General features: G+C 38.1%; 1 protein-coding gene across 5 annotated transcripts in view; it reads left to right on the top strand.

The window, feature by feature from the left end:
• Positions 1 to 15,987, top strand: part of SEC24D (SEC24 homolog D, COPII coat complex component) — a 111,431-nt gene that overhangs the window by 38,339 nt on the left and 57,105 nt on the right. For all 5 annotated transcript variants that reach the window (XM_060148646.1, XM_060148645.1, XM_060148650.1 and 2 more), the window contains one exon: positions 5,665 to 5,792. In XM_060148646.1, the coding sequence (XP_060004629.1) occupies positions 5,665 to 5,792 (128 nt within the window). The remainder of the gene's footprint in view (positions 1 to 5,664; positions 5,793 to 15,987) is intronic.

Genomic DNA, 15,987 nt, shown 5'->3' with positions numbered 1-15,987 from the left:
TAATAACTAGGGATGTTAAGCATCTTTTCATGTACCTTTTGGCTATCTGTAGGTCTTTGGAGAAATCTCCATTGAGATCTTCTGCCCGTTTTTTTGATCGGATCGTTTGTTTGTTTGTTTTTGATATTGAACTGCATGAGCTGTTTGTATATTTTGGAGATTAATCCCTTGTTGGTAACATCATTTGCAAATATATTTTCTCCCATTCTGTAGGTTGTCTTTTCATCTTGTTGATGGTTTCCTTTGCTGTGCAAAAGCTTTTAAGTTTAATTAGCTCCCATTTGTTTATTTTTGTTTTTATTTACATTACTCTAGGAGACGGATTGAAAAAGATATTGCTGCAATTTGTCAAAGAGTGTTCTGCCTATGTTTCCCTCTAGGAGATTTATAGTATTCGGTCTTACATTTAGGTCTTTAACCCATTTTGAGGTTTTTTTGTGTGTATGGTGTTAGAGAATGTTCCAATTTCATTCTTTTACATGTAGCTGTTCAGTTTTCCCAGCACCACTTATTGAAGAGACTGTCTTTTCTCCATTGTATATTCTGGCCTCCTTTGTCGTAGATTAATTGACCCTAGGTATGTGGGTTTATTTCTGGGCATTAGTAGACTTTTTAGGATGTAGCCCAAGGATCTCAGACACACACAGAAATTCACAGATATAAATAAAGTATAGAAACAGAAGGAGCCTTGGACTTCGTTTAGTGTGCTCTCTCACTTTACAGACGTGAGGGCACTAAGGCCCAGAGAGGTTAAGTGATTCGCCCAGGGCCACACAGCTGATTAGTGGCAAAGCCAGTGAAGAGAAACACCTACTTCAAGAATATTACTCCTTTGCCTTTGGCTGCAGGATCTAATTTAAGACTCAACTTGTCCTTTGTTTCTGTGCTTCTGCCCATCCTACAAGACCCTGTTCAAGCACTGCATCCTTTGTGTAGTCAACTCTGATCCACGTGGCAGACTCATTGCCTCCCTTGGGCCACTTCATAATTGATTTGCTCTTCTGTGATACTTACCAGCCATGTTGTAATTATCTGTTTTATTATTATTCTCTTCTACCAGACCTTGAAGCCAGAAGCTTCATTCTGTCCTATCTCTAAGCTTCTAGCATGGGGATTGGCTTCATAAATATTTGTTGAAGGAATAACTTATTGAATGTTTTTAGTCAGATTATTCCATAAGTTTCTTTATTAAGCATATTAGGAATTTTGGCTCTTAATTACCAAGGTTGCTAAATTATCTACTATTACCTTACCTTTCACGCCCCACTTCTGTATACTGGCTTAAAAAACAAATTCTTCATTGCTTTTTAAAAATTTTATTCTTTGTGTGCATTGTCTTCTTGTAACAAGTTTGTTTGGTCACCTTCACGAGCTCATTCATATGCATATTTCACTGTAAAAGATAAGTGTTTTAAAGATAACAAATAATTTCAATATATTATTGGAAATGTTGAGTAGTGAAAATTGAGTACAATGAAAAAATATAAAGTATTCAAAAATTCTTATTTCCCACTATGTGTAACTTTGTGTGATGATGATAATGAGGAAGATTTTATCTAAGTTATATGAAATATACAATAATAAGAGTTCAAGCATATTTACATTTACTACCTAATATTGGATTGGCCAAAAAGTTCCTTCGGGTTTTTCTGTAACATCTTATAGAAAAACCTGAACGAACTTTTTGGCCAGCCCAATATTTCTTCTTCTATTCCGGTTGCCAAAACTCTTGTTTTACCCTGTGTTAGTATTCACCTGGATTCTTACAGCAATGGACCCATCTACCTGTCTCTGATCTTTTTTCCTGCTCCCAGAAGCTATCTAGTACATTCTGAATAGATTAATTTTCTTCAGGTATTTATTTGATCATATTGCTAAAAAATGTCCCATCATTGCCCCTGGGCAAACAGGATTGGTCTTAACTCCTCATCCAGGATTCAAGACCTGGACCCAACTTATCTGGGATGTTGTAGAGAATTGTGATAGGTTCTAATACCACTTTTGCCATTTACTAACCCTTTGATTAAGTTAAGCCCCTTAACCTCACAGTGTCTCAGTTTTCTCCTCTGTAAAATCGGGTCATAGGGTATCAACCTCATAGGCGACTGTGAGATGAAAGTGAATTTACATATAACAGTCTTAGAATAATGCCTAACCCACTGGCAATTATCGTTATTATTATTATCCTTTTTGTTAGTACCACATTTCTCCCTTTTCTCAGACCCTCGGCAGCAGAGCCCCCGAACTGGATTCAGCCTACAGTCATGTTAATTAATCATACAGAATAATTTGTTTCTATTTGAATTAGTTGCCATTATATAAAAATCAGAATATTTTATGTAAAGATCCATATTTCTAGCTGGTCCCCCCCAAAATGTAAATGTGGCAATAATAGATTGAAGATGAAAAGAAACTCAGCTTTCTTAGGTCCAGCCTTCCCCTCTTTCTGGACCCACCTGTGCAGTGAAACATGGCCAGAGAAAGGCTCACAGCCACACTGCACGGTCTGTTTAAACTCAGGACCATGAACTTCCCAGCACATTGTCCTTCCCAAGTCCTTTCACTTTTCCACTCTCCTTAGTAACTGTTTCACAATCCCTTCTGAAACCGGTAACCTCCCATCCTTTCTTTCAGCTGCTCTTACTTCCTCCTTTCTGAGAAAAGTGCACAATCAGAAGAGAGTTCTCACCATCACATCAACCCCCTGTTGTAATGTGTCCTCAGGCTCTGCCTTCCTGATTTGGCCATAAATGTGCTCTGGTTGTAAGCCAGCCTCTCCTGCTGTGCACTACTCAAGTGTATTGCTATCATAAGTTTCCCTTCTTTATTCTTATGTCATCAATATTTCCGCTTTTACACAAGTATTCCCGTCTTTTAAAAAATCTTCTCCTATCTTAAAAAAATAAAAATGTTCTCTTGATCCACTTCTTTTACCAGCTACCCCTCTTTTCTTTGCTCCCCTCCACGATAAAACTTGAAAGGACTATTGCCAATTCCTTGCCTGCCTTTCTCTCTTAAACTCACTCTAGGCAGCCCCCCTACCGCACCCCCACTCCTCACTCCCCCATTCCACCAATTCTGTCTTCCGGGTCTCCACCACCCTCCACGTTGATAAATCCAGCGGTCATGTTGATCTGGAGGCCCCGCCTGGCACAGATGCTTCTGCCGTTTCCTTGATGTACTTTCTTCACTTCACCTCCAGCACACCCAGACTCCCTTGTTTTTTCCCTTCTCAGCCCTTTAGCTGATTTCTCCTTTTCCTCTGGCTTCTTTATGTTAAGAGGACCAAGGGCTCAGTCCTCGGTCGTCTTCTCTTCTCTGGCCACCGTGATTCCCTGGGTGGTTTTAATCTAGTTTTGTGGTTTCAAATACCATCTATATGCTAAGAACTCCCAAATGTGTATCTCCAGCTCAGCTTTCAGCCCAACACCAAGACTCATGTATCTAATTGTTTACTCAGCATCACTGTTTGATTGCTTAATAGATTTCCCAAATGGACATGTCCAAACCCAGATTCCTGATCTCCACCCACACATCTGTTTAAAAAAAAAAAAAAAAAAAACCCGTCCCCTTCCTGCAGCCTTTCTCTTTTCTGTTGGTGGCAACTTCGTGCTTCTGATTCCTCAGGCCAAAAACTTTGGAGTCATCCCTAACCCTGTCCTTCTGTCATAGCCCCCATCTTCACACCTCATACATCATGCCCATCAACAAGTAAGCCACTGTACCTTCAAAATATGTCCAGAATCTGCTGCTATCAGGCTGGTTCCCGCCGCCACCCTGTTTCTCACCTTGTTACTGCACAGCCTCCAAACTGGTCTTCCTGGTTCTCCTCCCTATTACAGTCCATCCTGAAAACCACAGGTAGAGTCAACCTAAGTCCGATCACAACACTTTTCTGCTCAAAGCTTGGCAGTGTCTCCCCATTTCATTCAGAGTACAAGCCAGAGGGTTGAAAAATGGTATCAAGCATCTAGCTAATCTGGCTTCTGTGACTTCTCTGACTCCTCAACGGCTGCTGTGCCCCACTTACCCCACTGTCAGGCTCCTGACATTCCTCTACCAGGCCAGGCACGCCCTTGCCCCAGATACCTGCCAGGTAAATCCCTTGCCACCTTGGAGTCTTTGCTCAAATGTTGCCTTGTGATGAAGACCAACTCTAACTATTTAACATTGCGGCCTGCTTCCCACTGTGACACCCCTTAACCAGAAATGCTTTCTTCATAGCATTTATCATCTTCTAAGGGCCTATATAATTTACTCATTTATTGAGTTTAATACTTACTGTCTGTGTCCTCTGCAAGAACATAAGCTCTGCAAGGAAGCACCTAGTCTAAAACTTAGTAGACACTCAGTAAATATCTGATGTTCTTTTGCCAAAATATATTATAATTTAACTCAAAATTTATTTTAGATAAGTTATTCTGGTGGTTTAAAAATATTCTTCATGTCATGGATAGAGTTTTAATTCTCATGTATGTCTTGAAAAAAATATTTGGTCAGGAAACCTAATGTGTTTTGTAAATAGATTAGGGTGTTTAAAATATAATATTTCTATTATTTATTTTATTTATTTATTTATTTTTTGCGGTACACGGGCCTCTCACTGTTGTGGCCTCTCCTGTTTTGGAGCACAGGCTCCGGACGCGCAGGCTCAGCGGCCATGGCTCACGGGCCCAGCCACTCTGCGGCACATGGGATCTTCCCGGACCGGGGCACGAACCCGTGTCCCCTGCATCAGCAGGCGGACTCTCAACCACTGCGCCACCAGGGAAGCCCATATTTCTATTATTTAGAATTTTCATTTCTAAATTGAATTTCAAGTTTAGAAAAAAAAAACATAGTCAAATGGAATCATATTTGACAAAGTATAACTTGCTGATGTGAAATGGCATACAAATACTTACCTTTCCCATAGCAGATGTATTGATAGAAGAGGATGAAGAAGAAATTTTATTCTTATGTTTTGTACCTTTGCTTTATTTCTCCCATTGAATCTAAACACCTCTCAAGTCTCTGAGCGTCTATATTAATACCCGGCTTCTGAAAAATAATAATAAGTTTAAAATCTCTTATATTTTTGCAGTAGAATGCAGAGTGTTTTATTTTACAAGAAACTACAGTGTGCTTAGACTATGGATTGTAAAGTTAGACAATACTACCTTTTTTGTAGAAATCATGAAGAAGTTTTACAAAGAAGACAATGCATTGTCTAGAAGTACTTTATTTTTTTAATAAATTTTATTTATTTATTTATTTTTGGCTGCGTTGGGTCTTCATTGCTGCACACGGGCTTTCTCTAGTTGCGGCGAGCGGGGGCTACTCTTCATTGCGGTGTGCATTTTTCATTGTGGTGGCTTCTCTTGTCATGGAGCACAGGCTTCAGTAGTTGTGGCACACGAGCTCAGTAGTTGTGGCTCGCAGGCTCAGTAGTTGTGGTTCGCAGGCTGTAGAGCTCAGGTTCAGTAGTTGTGGCACACAGGTGTAGTCACTCCGCAGCATGTGGGATCTTCCCAGACCAGGGCTTGAACCTGTGTCCCCTGCATTGACATTCTTAACCACTGTGCCACCAGGGAAGTCCTAGAGGTACCTTTATAAATATTTAAATATTATAGGGCAGATTTTTTTTCTAAGCCGATTTTAAGTATGCATCCTTGAATATTTCAGGTAATGCAAGTCCTCGATACATCCGTTGCACAACATACTGTTTCCCATGCACGTCAGATATGGCCAAGCAAGCTCAGATTCCATTAGCTGCCATCATCAAACCCTTTGCCACGATTCCCTCAAACGAGGTAAGTGATAAAAAAAAAATTCAGTAATTTATCAATTCCAGAATTTTTCTTTCATCATTATTTCCCTATGCATTATTCTGTATTGTAAACAGAAAGCTGGAGTATATATAATGTGAAAAACATGTAGTCATTCACTTCATTAAGAAAACAAAAATCTGGCAAACTATGTTTTTTGGCATCCTGTATTCCAAACACTGATGGGCTAGGTCACTTTTTGGCTTAGTGTAACAATGCACATATATGGGAAATATGGACTATCACACAGTGACAAACACCCATACCTCTTGTGAGGCCCTTATGCCCTAGTTCAGGGCCCCAGTATCTAGGTACTCAGGTAAAGGAAGATAATAGAGCCTAAGGTCCTTGGTCTTACTACTACATCTGCTTTAATAATCACTGGGCCAAGATGCTCATAAACTCCTATTTAAAGTCAGCATGATTAGAAAGCATGAGGTAGATAAATCTGTATCTTTCAACTGGGGAAGATGTGCCCAATTTATAGTTAATGGGGAAAAAAGACAAGAAGTGGTATACATTTAAGATTTCTGATATTAGGATGCTGTTAGTGGATATTATGATCAGGGCATCTACTCTATGCAGCTGCCATTTCTCCTTTTGATGCCCCTGAGTGGTGGATACCCACATGCACACGGAGACAGACACAAGGTACTATAGCAGAGCTGGTCAGATGGGAGGTGAAGAAAAGCCTTACTTCTGGCTGGAATTTCCTTACAGTGGTCCAGTAAGCTAGGCTGAACTGAATTCTTGATTCCTTTCGCTCACTAAAAGGCCGAAGCCTCAGATTCTCTTCCCAATTTAAACCTCAGCTTGGCTTTAGTGATCCTTTGAGGTCGCTGATCTAACGCACACCTAGAAGCACCTGAGCAAGAGGTAGAGCATCTCTTAAGAATAGATTTGTACCCTTTCTTGGGCCAGTCACGCCAGCCGGGATGGGGGGTAAAGTGGCCTGGGGTGGGGCGGGGGCCTGCTTTGTGTCCCCTCAGGGAGGGAAGAAAGAGTAGAGAGACAGTGTCCACATGGGCAGTGGCCTTTGAGATGTCCACTTACTCGTTTTATGAGTGTTGCAGAATGCTGCCATCTCTTCTTTTTGAGAGTATAGTGAACTGGGTTAGAGCTGGGCATAGAAGACAGACTGGGCTATTCCTAAAATCCAGTCTTACATGCAGTGTGGTCTCATAGTTGTAAATCAAGAAGTACATTCAGTATTTACTTATTTTAGACATGGTGTCTTCTATGATGGTCCCAGAAATTTAATGTAATGCTCATAAACTTCTCTTTAAAATCTCTATACTTAATAAAGTGGACCAATATATAATGACAAAGAGATCCATGCTAAATAAGATATATGTATTTTGAATACTAGCTAGCTATTTTAACCAGGTATTTTTCAACATTTTATTATGAAAATGTTTGAACATACAGAAAATTTAAAAGAATTTTACAGTGAACGCCTCTATACCTGCCACCTAGATTCTGCCATTAACATTTAACTACACTTGTTTTATCACACATTGACCCATCTGTCCATCAATCCGTCTTTTTTATGCATTTCAAAATGAATTGCAGTTATAAGTATACTTCCCCATAAATACTGCAGCATGCATATCATTAGCCAGGGATTAATATTTGGTTATATATTATTTTTCCTTTTGCGACAAAATTCATTTACAATAAAATGCACATATCTTAAACATTTTGCTGAGTTTTGACAAATGCGTAATGTGTAATCCAAACCCCTGTCAAGATGTGGCACATCACTATCACCCTAGAAAGTTATCTCATGCCCCTTCCTCAGTCAGCCTCCCAGCCCTTCTCATAACCTCCCTTCTCTGACAACCATTGTTCTGATTTTTTTTTTCCCACCATAGATTTGTTTTGCCTGTTCTAGGTCTTCACATAAATAGACTTACAGAGTCCAAATTCTTTTGTGTAAGTTTCTCTCACCCAGCATCATGTTTTAAGGAGCCATCACGTTGTTGCCAGTTTCAGTGGTTTGTTCCTTTTTTATTGCTGAACAGTATTTCATTGTGTGGATATACCAGTTTGCTTATCTACTCCTTTACTGATGAACAGCTGGGCTATTTCTACTTTCTGGCTTTTGTGAATAAAGCAGCTTCTATAAATATTCTAGTACAAGTCTTCCTGTGGATATGTATTCATTTCTCCTGGATTAATACCTGTGAGTAGATTGCTGGCTAATGGGGTGCATGTTTATTTAGTTTTATAAGAAGCTGCCAGATCATTTTCCAAAGTGGTTATATGATTTTACAGTCCTTTCAACATGGTATCTGAGTTCCAGTTGCTCTGCATCCTCTCCAACCTTTGGTATTGTCTTTTTAATTTTGGCAGTTCTGATGGCTGTGTAGTAGTATCCATGAGAGATTTTTGTTTTTTAATCTTGATCCTTTGAACAAAATTTAAAGTACTAGTGAATAGTATCACACCCACGTACATACCACCATCATTAACAAATATTAATATTTTGTCGTATTTGCTTAAGATCATTTTCTGAGAATTAAAACTTCATAGCTACGTAGGATGTCTCCTCTAATCAGGCCATTCTTCTCTTCCCCCCCACTCCAGACACAAACACTAATGAATTTGATGTGTAATCCTTCCTACATGTGGATTTTATATATTGACTTCATATGCATGTATCCATAACAATATGTAGTACTTTTTGCTTTTTAATGCATCAGTTACTTTTTTTTTTTTTAATATTTATTTATTTATTTTGGCTGCACTGGGTCTTAGTTAAGCCTGCAGGATCTTTTAGTTGCAGCAGCATGTGGGATCTAGTTCCCTGGACCAGGGATTGAAACGAGGCCCCCTGCATTGGGAGCACGGAGTCTTACCCACTGGACCACCAGGGAAGTCCCAATCAGTTACTTTTAAATAAGTAAAATATAAACATTCAAAAGATGAAAAGGGTATACAATGAAAAAGGTCCATTCCTGGGCTTCCCTGGTGGCGCAGTGGTTGGGAGTCCACCTGCCGATGCAGGGGACACAGGTTTGTGCCCTGGTCTGGGAAGATCCCACATGCCGCGGAGTGGCTGGGCCCGTGAGCCACGGCCGCTGAGCCTGCGCGTCCAGAGCCTGTGCTCTGCAACGGGAGAGGCCACAACAGTGAGAGGCCCGCGTACCGCAAAAACAAAAAAACAATGGTCCATTCCTACCCCTCTACTCCACTCCCCACCCTTACAGACAGTTTTTACCCATTCTTTGTGATTCCTCCTAGAAATAAATATGCATATACCAGCATATCAATATCCATCCTTAAAAAAAAATAAATATATAAATGATAGTGTAGCACACACACTGTTCGGCCCTGTTCTTTTTTCAGTTAATATGACTGGCACTTCATTCATGTTGCTACCTACAGAGCGGCCTCATCCTTTGCAACAGCTGTGTAGTATGATATATTAGTAAGACAAACACTGTTGTAACTGTAGGTGTCAATTTTAAGTTACCTACAGAGTTCAGAAATGTGAAAATTTAAGAACATGAATCCTAAAATTGAAGGAAATATGTTAACATAATGTACATGGGATTGCAGCAGATGTGCACGCTGTCTTACTCATTCCCATACTGTCTGAATCTTTCTACAGTGATCTTCTGTTATTTTCATAATCAGGAGAAGATGACAGTTCTACCCTGAAAGAAATCTAGGCAGCAACTTTATTGTTTATCAATATGGGATGTATGCTCCCCAGCAGGGTTAGCTTGAGTGCATCTTGCTCATGGCAATGAGTTTGCAGTTTTCACTACATGCTAGCAAAAAACCTCTCCTCCCTGCCCCCTCCCCACTAGACAGCTGACCTGGGTTCATGCATGCAAGGAACAGAACAAAATTCAACGTTCTCCAGACCCCAAACCAGAATGTGTAACCACCCTCTTGTTATCACCATTTCATATTAACAATGAAATTATTCAGTAATGTTTCCTGAAAATGAAACCTTGTATTTAGTTTTTTGGTTGAAAAAAGGTTTCAAACATTAGTCCAAACCTCCCCCTAAACGTATATACACATTCCATACACACACTGAATGTGTGTGCTTTCTATTTTCTGAAGTTGTTTGATCTAACCAAATAGCACCTTCTCACCAGCATAAGGTTTTCCCTTAGTGAAACTTATGCTGTATTTTAGTTTCTGTGCTTTCCAAAGTAATAAGTAGATGAGTTTAGAGTGATGGCTTATTTTCAGAATCTGACTTAGGGTGAAACTCTGCTTAAGCAAATAACACACTCTAGTCTTTTCGTGTTGCTATAGACCCTGTGTGCTGACCAGGTAAACGTATTTCCTCTATTCAGGCTCTCTCTACAGAAGCCTTTCCTTTTTTCTTAGACCTTCAAGAACAGGATTACTCAAAGATATATTTATGTATTCTACATATGAATATTTATATATAATTAATTTATATATATTATATATATAATTGAGGTAAAATCAATGAACAAAATTGTAAGCTATTTAATGGATATACTGTATTTGAGAAGGATTGCTATTCCTTATATAGCAGTGTGTCCTGGGTTGAATGAAGACATTCTCTATTTTAAAGAATACTTTACCTTTTATTTGTTGAAATAGACTTAAAGGTGAAAAAAAAAGAAATGTAAAAGGGATGCTAAAACACCAGGAAGAAGTTCCTAAATGTTGTGCCCTCAAGAAAGTTGTCTCCCTCTTTGGGCGTATAACTGGACCTGAACGTGGAGAGCCGCTAGCATTAGGGAACCATCACTGCTCCTCTCTGCCACTGCCTGGATGAAAGTCTGGGTCACCAAGCATCTGGGCCTTCTTGGCAGCTTCCCCTCTTGTGTTTCCATGACACCTTTTCTGGTGTATTTTTTCCTGCTTCACAAGCAGGGAACATTTGAGTTCCCTTTGTTGTCTTCCTGACATCTAATATTGGGGTTCATTAAGGCTTGGGCTTGGAGTCTCCTCTTTTCTCTAGCATACTCCCTGTCCCCCCAAGGACTAAGTATCATCTATAACAGCTACTAGAGTAGCTAGAGAGAATAATAGTAGTCAAAACTTATAGAGTACTCATTGAGCATGATTATAAGTTTTTAAATGTATGTTTATTTATTTCATCCTCACATAAACCTATTTATTGTTCCATTTTAGATATAAGGAAACAGGCACAGAGTTAGATAACTCATTAAGGCCAACGGCTGCTAAGTAACAGAGCTAGGATTCCAAGCCAGGCAGTCAGAACCCGAGTCCCTAACTCTAAATCACTATGCTGTTGCTCCCTTCTTCATTCATCCCTATATCTGTAACCCCGCATTCACATATCCAAATGCCTTTCTGAAATCTCTCCTTGGGTAACTCATAGACCCCTCAAACTTAACATGCTCAAAAGTGAATTTCTGATCTCTACACCCTAAGCCTGTTCATACTTCCACATATCCATAAATGGCATTATCATTTATTTAATTGTTCAAGCCCAAAGCTAAACAGTTAGCACTAATAAATGCTGATTTTTGATATTTATAACCTATAATCAGGGAAATAAGTTTTAAAGTATGTTTCTTGAAGGTAAATGAATTACATGAATACTGCTATTCTCCCTGTGAGTAGCATTTTAATTTATTTTCCTCTAGAATAAATGGCTTGCTTATTTTTAGGTATAGTAAAACTTTCCTATAAGGAAAATCCAGATAAGGATTTTATTCCTTATCTGACTAATATTACCATCAATACTGCAATTTAAAAAAAGATATCCTGATATGGCATTGATCAAAAGGATTTATTTAGTACAGTTTTGTGTTGTTTTTTTTTTTAAGTCAGTTCTGTTGTTTGACAGAACCATTAAAGCATGTCATAGTGTTAGCAACGGACTATAAAAATAAACCTAGCCCAGGCAGTTACCATCTCAGAATGTTCCCTGTGAGCGTTTGCTTTGGAGATGTATGCTATTTCCAAGGGCATATCTGTGTCATCTTTGTTTAATATTTCATATTCCTTACCATAAATTTTAACTTTTTTTGGTATGTGTTTTATATGAAACCCATTGCCATATTTAATATACTTAACTATGAGGTATTTATTCAGCAAAAGTAATCGGTTATCTTGTAAGCTCTTTTGCTTAGTAACCCATGATTTTATTTTTGATGCCGTATTTTAAGACTGAGGTAGAAATGGTATAGATTTCCAGCACAAAGGATTGAAGATTATACTTAATTTTGCATTTTCTTCAAAATAGGAAATCTTTAGATTTTGGGCAAGTACATACGTCATCTAATTATACATGAAATTAAATAATTTCACCTATAAACCAGATGGCAGAAGCTTTTACTCCATCTGTGAATAGATTCAGGAATATCTGTGTATTTTTTTTAGATTATAAACAGATATAACAGTCAAAGTAATTTCCTTCCTTATTGAATTAATTTAATCAGATAAATTTTTATCCAAGACTTTAAACTTCACTTGATTTATAATCCCCTACTTACTTTATAGGAACTGAGCTGGACTTTAGGAACATGGGGAAAAACAAGACCAGTTATTCTTGTCTAGAACGTATAGAAAATCTGCTGGGACAGAGCTAATTTTTGTACAGTGTGAAAAAGGCTGTAATGGAAATAATCTCATTCTTTGGAGTTTAGGTTCAGGGAAATTTTACATTAGTTATGACTTAATGAATAAAGAAGTTTGTACTGTTATTAAATACTGGTTAAATTATTTTTCTTTATGATTATTCATATTCTGATAGATTCGGTAGGTATGAAGAAGATGCCATTGGAAAGAAAAAGGGATGGATGTCAATGAACTGACAAATGAGGTTAACAAAAAGGGAAAAGACTGTAAGAGAATAAACTAAACACCAACACATTACGTCCACATCCGTCACCTGCAGAGAGCGTTGCTTGGTCATACACTTGACCTAGCCAATCTTGCTGGCATGAGTTGGCAGAGTTTAGGCAGAGTTTCCACTGCTGTTTAATGCATCAAAGGAAAAAAATTCTGCCTCACTGTAGTATTTTGTGTGTGTGTCAACAACTTTTTTAAAGGAAGATAGCTTGTGAAATGGGTGTTATCCGAGTTTTATAGGTATAGAAGTTCTACAGGTTCTGGGGCAATGAAAGTCACACATCTAATAAGTAATGCTGCCGGAACTCGAGTTTCCAAATTCCGAGTTCTTTCAGCAACATCTGTCTTGTCGAGGTTTTATTTGGTTAAACACATAAAATAGCATTCCTTTCTCTTGCTGGCAGTTGTTTTAGCAATGGGCCTCCTGTTTCTGCAAGCTTGTGAGTTATCTTGACATGTGCATCTTAGACCTCTTTTCCTGAAGTCTTTTGACTTCAAGCTGCTGCTTAGTACTCCCTGAAGGCAAAGACCATCCAGAATCTGGCAGTGGGCTGGGCATACAGTAGAGGTTCTAGGTGAGTAAATGCATTCTTCTGAGGATTGGGTAGACATGACATTTAAAAGACAAAGACAAATCAAACTACAAAACAGTGGTTGATTTCTAGGTATTTTAGGCTTCTGACAGACTCTGTGGATAAAGAAAAAAATCATTTGAGAGATCATAGATATATTCTATCACATTAATGAGAGAGGTTATATTTCATTGTAGAGCAGAACAGCTAAACAAGTAGGAAGAATTTTTGACCATATAAAGATATTTCAGAAACCAATAAAAGTTGACTACTTTCTCCAAAGCACCATAGATAGTAATCAATAGGTGAAACACCTATTGGATCAAGAGCCAGGAAATGACTGTAGGTCTCCGCTGTGCCTTGTATTGTGACCTTGGGCGCCATTCCCAAGAGGGAGAAGCCTGGCTCAGATGTTCTATAAATCTAGAAGGCTGCTAGTGTCTGCTTTACTTTTCCACTCTTTACTGGACTTTCAGCGTGGATTACCATGTATTTGTCACACATCCTATGTGTTATTAGAAATATATGTGAGTATGTTGTACAACCCAACCCAAAGGGGTTTCATTTATATTATGCTTTTAGTATAAGAAATCTGTAGTATATTATTCACTTTAAAAAGCACATGAAGATTGTGAGACTATGCATTTTTTATATATAGCCCCAATTTAGCTAGCTTTAGTGATAAATATGCTCTGAAATGAAACTGATTACTGCATAATATTGTGTCCTTTGAAGAACTTAAAGAAGACATATCTTAAATTATTTTAAAATGAAAGCTTCAAAAACCTGAATCTATTTTTAATATGTGCATTGTAGTCTTAAATTGTTTGCTTTAATGCAATATTTTAAAAGTATTAATATAAAAACTTGGAAAAATAAAATCAATATACTCGTGTAGAAATAGAATTACGAATATAACACTTAAAATACTTAACGTATAGGGCTTCCCTGGTGGCGCAGTGGTTGAGAGTCCGCCTGCCGATGCAGGGGACACAGGTTCGTGCCCCAGTCCGGGAAGATCCCACATGCCGCAGAGCGGCTGGGCCCGTGAGCCATGGCCGCTGAGCCTGCACGTCCGGAGCCTGTGCTCCGCAGCGGGAGAGGCCACAACAGTGAGAGGCCCGCATACCGCAAAAAAAAAAAAAAAAAAAAAAAATGTATAAAGTTACTTTAGAAACTAAATCTTATCCCTTAAGGATTTTGGCCACTGTTTGTATAGTGCTACGAAAAAGTACTATGAAAAAGCTAGGCAGCTGAAGAACAGAATGTAATCCCTTTTTAGAATGGTGTTATAGCAAACATACGGGGAGAGTCACATTTGTCAGGTCAAAGGTTGTTAGAATTCTATTTTAAGTTACAATTTAGAAGTTTAAATATACCAAGCTTATGTTTTCAATCACAGAATTATTCATGTAACTCTTTAGTTTTATTTTTTTTAATTAAATGGAGAGTAACATCAGGAGAAACAAGAATGAAAAAGAAAGCATTCTTCCTCGGTTTAACTTTCAGTGAATCCAGGTGTGGGTTTTATGACCTTCACTGCCTGGCAATTGAGTATACAGCATCCATCACATAGGAGCCGAGAAGACCAGGCTCCCTGGATGTAGAATGCTGGGCATCTGTGAGGAGCTACCACAGGAGAGGAAGTATGTTAGAGCCTCTCACTATCATTTTCATCAATTCTAAGGCCCACATTTTCTCACATTTTCTTCACATTTTAACATTTCTAAAAGAGAAATATATCTTCCTAACAATGACTTCTTAGCATTGTGTCATGTTGAGTTGGAAGCTTTGATGAGATTTTAGAATCAGTGAAGTACACTGTTTCTACACTGCTTCGTTATTACTAACTTCAGTCACATTTTATGGATATTTAGGTAATACAGGAACTTAACATTTCTGCAGTTGATGTGTCTCCTCAGTGCTCAAGTATACGAAAGTCAAAATTTTAAAGGTTTTTATTTGAAAGTTTCCTAAGCAACAAGTTCTCACTGAATAAAAGGCTAAAAAAATTAATAAAGTCATATTTTTAAGGGTGGAAGGAAGAGAAAGCCCTATGCAAACTGTAATTTGAAATTGTTTCATGAAATGTTTGAAAATAGCACCTAAGTTTCTCTGATGCACAAGTGATTTGGGGACCAGTTCTTTGTCAGGAATTGAACGTCGTGTGGGTAAGGTGGTACAGGCAGGAATTTGAGCGTCAATGAAGTTGGGTGCACAAATTGACTACCACTTCTAGCAGTATGACCTTGAAAATTTTTACTTAACTTTTTTGAACCTCATTTCTCTCATAAAATTATAACACCACTTAACTCTTAGTTGTTTAAAAATAAAATAAACTGGTATGAGAAATGATATCTTTATCATTAGTTATGATTATTTTCTGTACCATGTAAATTCCTGTTAGGAAAATTTAATTTGATCCAACAGTCATTGATTTGGGGTTTCTACTATGTGCAAGGAAGAGAAGTATGAAAACTACAGTAATTTAAATTTACCAGAAGTGTATACATCTAAGAGAGATATTATCATACCCCTTCAGTGATTCTAGCTACATGTCTTACATAAGAAGAAGGAGGAAACTGATGTGGATGCCACAGTTTATATTCATATAAAAGGGAAAGAGCTACTCATTTACGTTTTTCAAAAAATGTTGCATGGTCTCTGTCATTTGACATTACATCACTATTTTCTATTTTTACTATTCAAATGATAAACACCCACCGTTATATAAACATTTCTGTAGCTTTTGTTTTTTCATAAGGTGCTTCATGGACATTTGCTGG

The sequence above is a fragment of the Lagenorhynchus albirostris genome, chromosome 4, assembly GCF_949774975.1.
Source record: "Lagenorhynchus albirostris chromosome 4, mLagAlb1.1, whole genome shotgun sequence".
Classification (NCBI taxonomy): domain Eukaryota; kingdom Metazoa; phylum Chordata; class Mammalia; order Artiodactyla; family Delphinidae; genus Lagenorhynchus; species Lagenorhynchus albirostris.
The sequence above is the reverse complement of the archived record's forward strand: the minus strand, read 5'-3'. Positions and strand labels throughout refer to the sequence as shown.